The sequence below is a fragment of the Oryx dammah genome, unplaced genomic scaffold, assembly GCF_014754425.2.
Source record: "Oryx dammah isolate SB20612 unplaced genomic scaffold, SCBI_Odam_1.1 HiC_scaffold_29, whole genome shotgun sequence".
Lineage (NCBI taxonomy): Eukaryota > Metazoa > Chordata > Mammalia > Artiodactyla > Bovidae > Oryx > Oryx dammah.
Genome location: NW_024070213.1, coordinates 44,328,957 through 44,342,057, shown reverse-complemented (window position 1 = coordinate 44,342,057; position 13,101 = coordinate 44,328,957). Strand labels below are relative to the sequence as shown.

At 39.3% G+C, this 13,101-nt stretch overlaps 1 protein-coding gene across 24 annotated transcripts in view; it reads right to left on the bottom strand.

Annotated features, from left to right (window-relative positions):
- Positions 1-13,101, bottom strand: part of RBFOX2 (RNA binding fox-1 homolog 2) — a 289,582-nt gene that overhangs the window by 110,288 nt on the left and 166,193 nt on the right. For 2 of the 24 annotated variants that reach the window (XM_040234747.1, XM_040234748.1), the window contains exon 1: positions 298-916. The exons of the other annotated variants lie outside the window; for them this stretch is intronic. In XM_040234747.1, the coding sequence (XP_040090681.1) occupies positions 298-342 (45 nt within the window). In that variant the 5' untranslated portion in view covers positions 343-916. Of the gene's footprint in view, positions 1-297; positions 917-13,101 lie in introns of those variants that run through there. 24 annotated transcript variants of the gene reach the window in all.

Sequence of the window (13,101 nt, the reverse complement as noted above, 5' to 3'; positions counted from 1 at the left end):
TGCCAAGCCCAGTATTTAAAACATACATACATACACGTGGGTTAGGTAACCACCCTTCCCCCTGCCACACACACAAGAATCTCTGAAGCTTCAGAACTTGTAGGACTGAAAGCAACCACCTCCCTGCCCAGCCGTCAATACTATAAATATCAAACTTCCTGTTACAGCAAATTAGCAAATAGCTTTGGGAAATCTATGCTCTGAATGGTACCAGGTCAGAAGACAGGAAGCTTATAAGCATTTCATCCCACCATAAAATTCTCACATCAGTCAAGCACTATCTAGAAAACAGCTTACCTGGACAACAGGATATTGATAATCCATACAATATACACCATACATAGCAAAGGGGGAAAAGATCTTCAGATAAAGACAGTACAGAAAGTATTTAAGCTTCTGCCTTGTTTGATGTGGGTATCCTGTCCAAAGGAACCTGGAAACACCAAAAAATCCTTGGCTGACTTCCAGCCTACGCAGATAAGTATGTTGACTCAGATGACGAGGAAAGAGCTTGGCTCAGCCCAGGCTTCCACCCTAAGACTCAACACTACACAAAAGAAATGTTCAAGGAAAAGCAGACAGTTCCAAACGGAGTTACTAGCTATAGACTGAAAACTACACTAGAGGTTTGCTGTTACTGTTGGTTTTAAACTGACAACTTCTCCAGAAACTCAAGAGGTAGAGAATGACAGCCAAGGAAGGGATCGTAGGTTCCTTAAAGTGGCACAAAAAATGGTAGGAAGCACAAGGTATCCAGGATCCAAAGTGATATATATATATATTCCAGGCTTTAAGTACGTCAGAGGGAACACTCCCAATCCAGGAGGTGGAAAAGCAAATGGGACTCGTATTATTTCCCTACTTCTTCTTGGGCGGGGACTGCGCACACGCGCATGCACGTACACACACACACACACACACCCTTCTCACTGTCTCCGGCACAGACAGGTGTTAGGATTAACAGTGTAAAATCCTTCTGCTGTGGAAAGAAATGGGAAAGAAATGAAGTCACACTGCTACAGGCAGTGAAAGGAGCTCTTTCATGACATTGTATGTTTTTGTATCATTTAACATCTCCTCTGCTGGGCTCCAGCAGAAGCTTGGACAGCTGGCAGGATCAGCACAAGAAGAGAGGAAGGTGGCCCCGACTCTGAGGCAACATGAGTCCACTAGAGACCTTCAGATATGCCAGAGACTCTCTCAGCTGTTCCAGTCAAACATGGAAGGATTAAGTGCGGCTGCCTGCAGAAAGGTGGGGGTGGAAAGGTCTTTTCAGAAAAGCCAGTTGCTCTTCCCCTTTTAGGAAGCTGCTATACCCACCCTACCATTATATACAAACACACATGTGCACACATATTTCTATAACAGATATTAAAAGCAGTAACAAACACAGACAGGTGTTAGGTCAGTCTGACAATGTAGGGCAGGTTAAAGAGTTGGCTTTCAGAGCCTAAACGGCCCTGTTAAAACCAGGGAACTGCTAAGCAATTCTTAGAAAATTGAACGTGGAGTGGGCAGAAAGTAAAGATAAATGCTCAGTAAGAGAGGCACATTTATAACTATCATTGCTAACAAATCCCCTAGTTGGGGTAAACATTCAAAAGTTCAAAATGATAAATAATTCTAAATTAGTTTCGGGGGCTCTGATCTCCCTAGTCTTAGAGAGAGTAATACTGTAACATGTTTTAGTAAGATTAACCCATGAGGATTATCTGCAACTGTGAGGCATTTGTAAGAGTCTAAGTCTTAGCAAGTCCACTCCACCCCCAGCGCAGTTTTTCTCCTTTTATGGTCACTGCAATTTATTTTAGTATTGTTCAGGAGAAATTGCTTTTTAAGAGTCAAAATGGCCTTAGTACGTTTAAGAAAGATATCTTGGTTAAGCATTTACATTAATTCGGTTCTTAGAGATCAGGTGGACCACTGCAACGTACTAGATTATCTTCGCACTGTTGGTACTGATTCTATGTGTATTACACACAAGGGACAATAATAAACCAATCCAGTATAATTTAAAAATTTACTGATCTATTATACACAAGGTATTGTGCTAAGCAATGGAGAAATGAACAAGCACAGTTTTGTTGTCGAGGAATTTGCAGCTTGTGGGAGAATAGACAAGTACACAGGTAAAACCAAAAGGCAAAACAATGCTACAGCTCCAAAATTAAACATCGTGAGCAATTTCTCACTCAGATAATGATATTTTTTAAATGCTGCTCTTAATGAACACTTCCACAGTGTCACTTTCTTACCACTAAAACTATGAGACCCTGCTTCATCAATTCTTAACAGAGATTGCCTAAGCCTGGCCTGTAACAAACATTCTACTTGTCCCAAGAGTCCCTTGGACTGCAAGGGGATCAAACCAGTCAATCCTAAAGGAAATCAAACTTGAATTACTCATTGGAAAGACTGACACTGTAGTTGAAGCTCCAATACTTTGGCCACCTGATGCAAAGAGCTGACTCACTGGAAAAGACCCTGATGCTGGGAAAGACTGAATGAGGGAGGAGAAGGGGACGACAGAGGACGAGATGGTTGGATGGCATCACTGACTCCATGGATATGAGTTTGACCAAACTCTGGGAGACAGTGAAGGACAGGGAAGCCTGGTGTGCTGCAGTCCACGGGACTGCAAAGAGTCGGACACAACTTAGCAACTGAACAACAACAAAGAAATAACAAAAGGGATGTTTCTATAATAAAACCTTATACTACATTTTCTCTGGGGTCTTCCCTGGTGATCCAGTAGCTAAGACTCCATCCTCCAATGCAGGGGGCCTGGGTTTGATCCCTGATCAGGGAACTCGATTCCACATGCCACAACGAAGTCGCATGCTGCACCTAAAGACAGACAATCCCCAGTACTGCAGCTGAAGAGCAGAGATTTCATGTGCTGCACCTAAGACTCGGTGCAGCCAAATAAATATATAAAATATTGTTTAAATAAATACAAATAAATATTACAAATAAAAACAAAAATTCCCCTTCTAATCAGATCAAATAATCCTCCAATCCTTCTTCTTCCTGTCCATTCTGCTGTCCCACCTCCAGCAGTACAGTGGTACTGGCCACACAAACACATGTAAACTAGCATCTTAATCACTATTATACCTTCTTGATATGACTGATATCAAGATTCCCTTGATATAAGAACTGGAAAATGATGATACTCATAAACCGTAAGAGGGCATTGTTAACCATGAACTACAACTGACAAACTTAACTTTCATGAGTTAATAACGCAGTTCAGTATCTGATGAATTAATCACAGAAGATGCATTCTTCCCAAACTGTACTACATTTAAGATGACAGACTGTAACTCAAACTCTGGAACAACTAACCTAATTTCAACGTGAAAGTGTCCCCAGATATGTTATTGAGGGCCTTATCAATCTCTGTAGCTCTAAGTTCTTCTTGTGGATAGATCTATATGGACATGGTGAAAAGATATGACTGATACATTTTTAAGTGAGAAAAATTATATTGTTGAATAGTGGTTAAAATACAATTCTGTAGTTCCATATTTGTAAATGCATATATATATATATATATATATATATATCTGTGTGTCTGTGAATAAATTATGTATGTAATTTACAAGCTTTATGTGTCTCACATATAAGTTATATTTTATATTTATATACACATATAATTTATTGGTTAACATGCATACCAATATATGCCATACATAGTTCATATTTATATACACACATATTATAGGCATAGGACAAAACCAAAACCTCTAGGGGGTGGGATAGTGGTTTTCATTTATTACCTTAAAATAAACTTCGAATTTATTTAAATACATTTAAATGAGCATTTAATGTTCTATAATTCATCTTTTTTTAAGTTTAAGGGAATCAAAGCAGATTTTATTTTGAGTACAAGTACTTTAAAAACTGGGCTTCCCTGGTAGCTCAGCTGAAAAAAATCTACCTGCCAGTGCAGGAGATATAGGTTCAATTCCTGGGTTGGGAACATGCCCTGAAGTAAGGAATGGCAACCCACTCCAGTAATCCTGCCTGAAAAATCCTATGGACAGAAGAGCCTAGCAGGCTACAGTCCATGGGACAACAAAGAATTGGACATGACTTAACGACTAAACAACAACAACTTTAAAAATTAGTAATATTCTCAATGTTATCACATTTGCTTTACCTAACATGATGACATAAATATAAACTCTCATTTAATACTGGAGGATTTAGATGATAAACAATCAGTACCCAGGTATAGTTTAAACAATGAGCCCTTTGGAAAAATGTCAAAATATTTCAATATGTGAATTATAATTCCTTGTACTTTTGCTTGCCCTTTTACTTACCTCTTTCTATAGATTTTTTAAAATTGTAATTTAAGGCCAATAATTTAGTCAAACAAAAATTCTAAAAATTCCTTACAGAAAGAAAGGTGAATCTTTCACCAGGAAGAAAGCATACTACAAAAAATCAAACTACAAATGTTAGGGTTAAGACTCAAGCTTCTCTCTTTTCCTGACATACAGTCTTTCTGTAGACTAACAGAGCCTTAGTTACTAATAGAGATTTGTCGCGTGGGTCAAAGTTGAACATCGTTTCAATATTTTTCTCCCATTTTCAAAGATTTAAAAGATAAACAAAAATGTGAACATTTTCAGTTTAAATTAGTACTAAGTGTGGCCCTCCCTCAGAGGAAACAGCCTAGGTATTTCCTTTAGATTTAAATACTATCATGTTTATTAAAAATAAAATTTCAAAAATAAAAAGACTATTCTCCACAATAAGCTCAGTTATTTGCTGACAATCCCAAATTACACCAATAGAAAATATGCAATGCGACATCATAAATGCTTTTTAGTGTTAGTTTTTGTGTACGCATCAAATAGAAAATGGGCTCCATATACTTCTATATATTTCATTAGCAGAGACATGTGGTCTACAAATTTCAACACCTGGTACACCTAGAACGTGTATGTTAAATAGAATGTAACGATATAGAGGAACAAGACCTAGTGAGGTAGTGCGCTATCTAGAAATGATCTCAAGATTTAGGAAATTTAAATTTAGCTAAAGAAAAGGAGACAATTTGCAGTCCCATGCCAGAGGGAATAGCTGGTAACTGTAGTGTAAACTGTACTATCTACAACCCTAGGGATCTCGAGACTTACTCAATACTGGATAATCAGAAAATATCTGAGATTCTTTGTATTTCTACTCTCTCCTTCTTGTTTTCTTCTCTCCTTTTTTTTTCCCTTCTGCCTATGTCATCAACCATAGGTGTTCAAAGCATAGGTGTTCAAAGATGTGTTCATTGTTCAGAGATAACTAGCTAGGCCTCTGGGTAGAATGCTTTGGCAAAGACTGTAAAGACCTCTGCCCTAAGGTATAACTGATTTTAGTAGCAAGCTAAGAAGGTTCCAAAGATTGCTGTGTAGTGGAGTAACACATTAATTCAAAAAGAGATAAAGCTTGAGATAGACAGATGAGGGTGGAGGGGATGGGACAAAGAAAGATACATATGTAGGCAAAATACTATAGTTAGATATATGTAAGACTTACATAGGGATCAGTGTGGCCAGTCTATTGGACTGTGGGTAAACAGTGGCAAGCAAGAGGAGTAGGTCAGGGTCACTGTGGAGGGCTTAGGCTATCAAGCTATGTATTTCAGACCTTTAAAGACTGTTTGAGAGGGAATGAATACTACAAAAGTAACTTTTTGTGAAAATGGCCTTTGGTGGCTGCAGGAAGAATGGAAAGGGGAACACAGCAGTAGACAGATTTATTAATGTAAAACCCACATGTTACCAGGAGGAATAAAGAAGGAACAGATGTAGGAGACATTACAGGAATTGGAGACTGTTCACACATAGTTGGATGGCATCACCGACTCAATGGACATGAGTTTGAGCAAACTCCAGGAGATGGTGAAGGACAGGGAAGCCCGGCATGCTTGAGTCAGACTTGAGTCAGACACAACTGAGCAGCTGAACAACAAAACACACAGGGTCTAAGAGAGCAGGTAATTAAATATAACATTAAGGTTCTAAGTCTAGTTGGCCAGATAGGGATAACATTGCTAAAACAGGTAAGTCAGAAGCATGAACTGGTTTGAAGTTGTGAAAGGACATCCAATAGAAAATGTCTAACTGGAGAATCACCACTGACAGAGGAGTCTGGTGGGCAGAGGAGCCCAGTCGTGTCACTAAGAGTCTGACACGACTTAGTGACTAAGCACAGCACAGCACAAGTACTCAGAATTATAGGTGGCAGCCCCAGAGAGGTCAGGGTTAGAAATGAAGATCCAAGAGGAGTATGGGAGGAACAGTTAAGGTCATAATGAGTTAGTCCACAGCATGTCCTGAACATCAAACATAAGCTTCAGAAAGGGAGGCGGGGGGAAGGGGAGGGAAGGAGGGACAGAGGAAAAGAAGAGGGAAAAAGACAACAGTTGATACAAGGCAAAGGTCTGAAAATAGAATCTTAAGGAATACACATTTCTAGAAGGCAGAAATAGCAACAAAGGATTAAAAGATTAAGCAGGATTCTGTACTATTCACAAAAGCCAGGACACAGAGGACATGTGTTACTTTTCTTCTATCCTGTGTCTCTTACAGTAGGGACAGCATTTAATAAATTGATACCAGATAAGAGTAGTTAACAATGTCAAGCAGATGTAGAAAGGTTAGAGAATGTAGAAAAGATGATTGAATTTAGCAAATAGGAGAGCAAGAGAAGTTTTGAGAGAGCTATTTCAGTAATATCAGTAAAAAGATGGCAGCAAAGTTGATACACACATGATCAGAATCTGAAAAACAGACAGGATGCCTCCTTTAACAAAACTTTCTACCTTGGGCTGCTTCTTTGTCTTCCAAGTGGCAAGTAAATGCCAAAATTATCGATACATTCAACTCTCCACTGTTGTCTCCATCAAGGCAGACTTTTATCTTCTTTTGTTTGATTATATTGTTTCTTTACTCATTTCAAAATATTCACATCTGAAAGTGACTCCTTCAATGCCTACCTTAAATGCTATCTGTCCCATGAAGCTCCTCCTGATTACTTCCAGCTAGAAATCATTTTTTTTTGTCTGAACTTCAAGATGGTTTATCTGTAGCTGACTTAACAGCACTTAGCACTTTCTATACATTTTAAGGCATACTTTATTAACTGGATGATTTCTTTAAGAATGGGACCTGTCTATTCATCTTGGTATTTCTCTCAAAGGATGAAGCCAGTACCTTTTACACAGATACAGCCATCAGTATATGAAAAGGGAGGGTCTACATTTTATTACTTGAGAATACAAACCAGAGGTAAATGAATTAAACACCAGGCACAGACCATCTCTTATCTGTTCAGTCAACCTTCATTCATTCAAGCAAGATGTCCCCAGCAGTGAAGTCCTAGGAATACAGAAAGCTCTCAAAGAGCTGACAGTAGGGGAGAGAAAGTAGAAAATACTAAGTACCAAAGTACCACGTGATTAATGCCATCAGAACAAGGCTTGGGAGAAAAATTAAGAGGCAACTGCTGCTGCAGTCACCACTGCCATCATCTAATTTCCCAGGGTGGAGTCACCCAGGAATAGCTCACAAGCACTTAACGCTGGAAAAGAATTGTGGAAAGCTAGTAAGAGTCTTCCAGATGGATTGGAGTCAATGGTGGGGAGCTTGGAGGCAGCAGGACAGCATTCCAAATCCACAAACCAGCATAGCATAAGCAAAGTCATACTTAAGGCGCTTACAGAAAGGCAGGCAGGTAAACATATGCAGAGTCAAATGCCTATTCAAAAATATTCATATGTGTTCCACTGGTTCTCAGGTCCTGTAAGAATCGTTGAATCTTCACCAGTGGAAATGTTTTGAATTATATCTGCCAGAGAGGAGCAAATGAAAATGAAGTGCAGAAACACTCCTTTGTGGGACACACGGTCCAGAAGGAAGGATGGGTAATAGCAGGGTGTGCCATACTATGGCTGAAACACAGTCTTCTATTGGTATCTGGAGTGGCATAGTCTGTGAGGCCAGGAATTAGTATCACTCTTAGAAGGGTCTTTCAACTGCTCTTTCATTCTAAAACGGTATTATTAAGAGGTAAAAAGTATCCATAAGTCATGGGACAACAGACATTTACTTTAAATCCATAAAGACAAATAGTACATAAAAGATAAGGGTAAAAAGATTACCTTTAAGACAGAAAATAATTGTAAATATTCTCATACTGTTAGGGAAATAAGTCTACAAATGAGTCTACATAATTATCTTATACAACAGAGACTTTTACTTTCCACAGAAACTTTCGTCTCAACTAACTGATAATATCTCTGTGGTAGATTACAAAAATGGTCACAACATTTCACAGCCCCCCGTTTAAAAGACGCAATTTTCCCTCCAGCCCTGGAGGTTGGTCTCAGCTTTGTGACTCGCACTGGCCATTGCAACATTAGCAAATGTGACACAAGCAGAGAGCTGACAGGTGCTTGTCCCAGGGGCTGGCCCTCTCCTCCTCTCTAGAACCCTGAGCTGACCATGGGAAGAACTGTGAAGAATGAGAAGCCAAGTAGAAGAGGGCCAAGCTGTTCCAGCTGAGCCTCCCAACCAACTAGCTCACCAACTGCCAGACATGTAAATGTGGTCATCCTAGAGCACCTGTGCCCAGCCACCCCAGACGAGAAGAGCCACCCAAATTCCCGACCCGCAGAATTGTGAGCAAATAAATGATTAATGTGGTTTTAAGCTATTAAGTTTGGGGGAGGTCTGTTATGCCACAAATCTAACAGACACAATCTCACTGCCTAACATTAAAAGGGATATCTCAATATTGGCACTAATACGACATCATCTTAATTACTGTCACTTGAAATCAGGCTGTGTTAGTCCTCCAACTTTGTTTTTCTTTTTCAAAGTTGTTTTGGCTCTTCTAGGTCCTTGGCATTTCCACATGAATTTTAGAATCAGCTTACTAATTGTTGAAAGAATCTGGCTTGGATTCTAATTGGTATTACACTGAATCTACAGATCAGTTTGGGGAGAATTATTATCTTAAGAATATCAGGTCTTCTAGGCCATGAACACAGTATATTTCTCTACTTCATTCTACTATTCAAAAATAGGTTTTAAAATATTATGATTATCTTTTTTTTTCCCTAGTATGTGCTAAAAGCAAATGCTATGTCTGAGGTATAGCACATCTTATTACCACTTTCCTGAAGTCTGCTAAATCCCATAATACTCAACATTCCTATAAGACAGTGTGGTATTGGTGTCAAGATAGAAAAATAGATCAATGGAACAGAAGAACCAAAAATAGACCCACAGGTGCAAAGGCAACTCAGTGGAGAAAGAACAGTCTTTTCAGCAAGTGGTACCAGAACAACTGGATAAAAATGAACCTAGATCCATACTTTATGCCATATACAAAATTTAACTCAAAATGAACCACAGACCTGAAATGTAAAACACGAAACTATAGCGCTTCAAATAGAAAACTTCTGTGACCTTTGATTAGGCAAAGATTTCTAAGATGTGATGCCAAAAGCACAATTCACAAAAGAGCAAGTCTGCTTTTCAAAAGACACTGCGAGGACAATAAAAAGACAAGTCATAATTGAGAGAAAATATTTGCAAAGCATGTATGATAAATGACATCCAGAATATATAAAACGTCACCAAGCTCAACCATAAGAAAACATGCAACCCATTTTTTTTAATGGGCAAAAGATTTGGATACCTGACCAAAGACAAGTCAGGGACGCTAAATACACTCCTGAAAAGGTGCTCAATATCACTACCTCTTAGGAAATTAAAACCACAACAATACTACTACCTTCCTATTACACTAAAATTAAAAAAGACTAACAGTACCAAGTGTTGACAAGCCTACGGAGGAACAGAAAGTCTCAAATACTGCTGGCAGGAATGTCAAATGGTACAACCAATGTGGAAATAGTTTAAAAATTTCTCAAAAAGCTGATTATACCCCTATCATATGACACATGCATTCCACTACTAAGTCTTTACTCAAGAAACATGAAAACATATATCCATATAAAGATTTGGAAATGAGTGCTCCGAATGGTCTTATGTGTCATAGCGTAAACTGACAATGAACGCAAACGTCCATGAACGATAAGTGACGAACAAACTGTGGTATATCCACATGGACTATTACTTGGCTATAAAAATAAATGAACCATTGGTATATAAAATAATATGGGTGAATTTCAAAATAACTATACTGGGTGAAAGATGCTAGGCAAAAAATATTTATTGTATTACCCCATTTTTATAAAATACTAGAAAATAAAAACTAAGCTGCAGTGTCAGACAGCAGATCAGAGGTTGCTTGGAAATTGCTTGGAAATGGGTGGGGATAAGAAAGACTACCAAGGGGCACAAGGAATCTTTTGGAGATGATTAATATATTTATCGTCTTGGTTGTGGTGATGATTTCATAGGCATATATATATGTCAAAACTTAAAATAAGCTTTACACATTTGCAGTTTATTGCATATTAATTATACTTCAATAGAGCTGTTTAAAAATTAAAATAAATGAACTGCTGCCTTATTTACTGCAATGAATTTGCAGAGGGCTAGTTATTTCCTTTTGGGGGAGACATGTAGACTGGTAAGGGTCTGAAGGGGAAGTATGCCCTAAAATATTACAGAAAAAGTCTTATCAAAAGGAAGATTATGGGTATGGTGGTAAATTAGGTATAAGATATAAGCAGAAGCAAAAGGGCAGGTTTTTCTGAAAATCATCTTGGATTAATCTAGGTTGGACCCCTACTACATGTCCCCTTAGCACTTGTATATGTCCTTTCCAACTTGTCATACATATAATTTCTGCCTCTCCCACTCCAGGAGAGCAAGCACTATAGAATCTATCTTATTCCTTAAAATATCCCTAATGCCCATGAGAGGGTCTACTGGGTTACATAAGCAACACACTGGGTAGTCAGGAGTCCAGGGTTCTGCAGCCAAACCCCTGGGATTCAAATTGTAGTTCCATCACTTCTAGCTGTGTAACTGGGCCAGAAGATAAAGAATTCACCTTCAGTGTGAGAGACCTGGGTTCTATCCATGGGTCAGGAAGATCCCCTGGAGAAGGGAATGGCAACTCATTCCAGTATTCTTGCCTAGAGAATCCCATGGACAGAGAAGCCTGGGGAGCTACTGTCCACGGTGTTGCAAAAGTCGGACATGACTGATGACTAACACTTACACTTCTAGCTGCGTAACGTTGGAAAAATTATTTAACATCTCTGCCTCAGGTCCTTCATGTGGAAAAAGAAAATAATACAAATTCCTACTTCAGAGGATGGATGCGATTATTACATCAGGTAATGTATGAATGTACCTGTTGCTGCTGCTGCTGCTAAGTCGCCTCAGTCGTGCCCGACCCTGTGCGACCCCATGGACGGCAGCCCACCCGGCTCCTCCGTCCCTGGGATTCTCCAGGCAAGAGTACTGGAGTGGGGTGCCATTGCCTTCTCCATGAATGCACCTAGCCTATAGCAAATAGTTACTGTTATTGTGGTTGTTGTTGTCATCGTTTCCAATAATTTAAGAAGGGCATTTAAAAGAGATTCAGAATTGCCTGATTTATGAAGTCAGATGGATATCTGAGGAAAAGCAGCCTCAACAGGAGGCAGAAAGTATGTGAAAGCCAGATGATTGTGTCAGAAAGTGGAACGGGTGCTCCTTGGCACAGGCAGGAAGGGCAGTACATTTCTCTTGAATGAATTTCTCAAAGTGAGAAGACCATGCTTGACCAAGAAGGCAATATTAGTAAGTAAAGCAGCAGAGACAGTATACAGCGATTTTTATCTCAAAGCAAATCTCCTCAAGTGAAAGACAGGTAACAAATTCTCTGACCAGTAGTACCAAAGCAATGAGAAACTGTACTCCTGTGCTCAAAACAAAAAGCTAACCAAAAGGCAAGGCCATGAGGTCTTGAACATGTAACTGGCTCTCTTCTCGGATTGTGTTCGTCATGCCTATGCCTTCTAGATGAACTGTCAGGCGTCACTTGGTGCTTGTCCCCACTGAGGATGGGAGCAGGGCTCTGACAGCAGTGATGAAGCACTGTGGGAATCCCTGGGTTGGCACCAGCCCCTTGCTTGATGCAGACCTATAATCTCTTCTGACTTTGATTTAATACAGCAATTACTGGTAATGTGTTTTGAAGGAGATAAATGCCCAGTGTAGCCGCCTGTCGCTTACTCTGCTTATGATGCAAGAACGTTCTTTAATTAAAATTCTCTTTATGATAAAAGAGCTGCTTCACTGAATGTTTCTGTACAGCCCTGATATGGAGCTTCCTCCAAAGCGGATTAGAAATCTGGTTGCCCCTGCTCACTTCCGGCAAAGCATCGAGATACACAATCACTCCATCACCTAAAGTGAGTTCCTTAACCCCCCCAATTCTCCCATTTTTATAATTAGATCCTAGTAAAGAACCCACCTGCCATTAAAGATCTAAATGTAAGACGAGAAACTATAAAACTCTAGAGGAAACATAGGCAAAACATAGGCAAAATCACAGCAAGATCCTCTATGATCCACCTTCCAGCGTAATGGAAATAAAAGCAAAAATAAACAAATGGGATCTAATTAAACTTAAAAGCTTTTGTACAACAAAGGAAACTATAAGCAAGGTGAAAAGAGAGCCTTCAGAATGGGAGGTAAATAACAGCAAACGAAGCAACTGACAAAGAATTATTTCAAAAATATACAAGCAGCTCATGCAGCTCAATTCCAGAAAAATAAACGATCCAATCAAAAAACGGGCCAAAGAACTGAACAGACATTTCTCTAAAAAAGACATACAGATGGCCAACAAACACGTGAAAAGATGCTCAGCATCACTCATTATCAGAGAAATGCAAATCAGAACCACAGTGAGGTACCATCTCACTCCAGTCAGATGGCTGCTATCAAAAAGTCTACAAGCAATAAATGCTGGAGAGGGTGTAGAGAAAAGGGAACCCTTTTACACTGTTGCTGGGAATGCAAACTAGTGTAGCCATTATGGAGACTAGTGTGGAGATTCCTTAAAAAACTGGAAACAGAACTGCCTTATGACCCAGTAATCCCACTGCTGGGCATACAC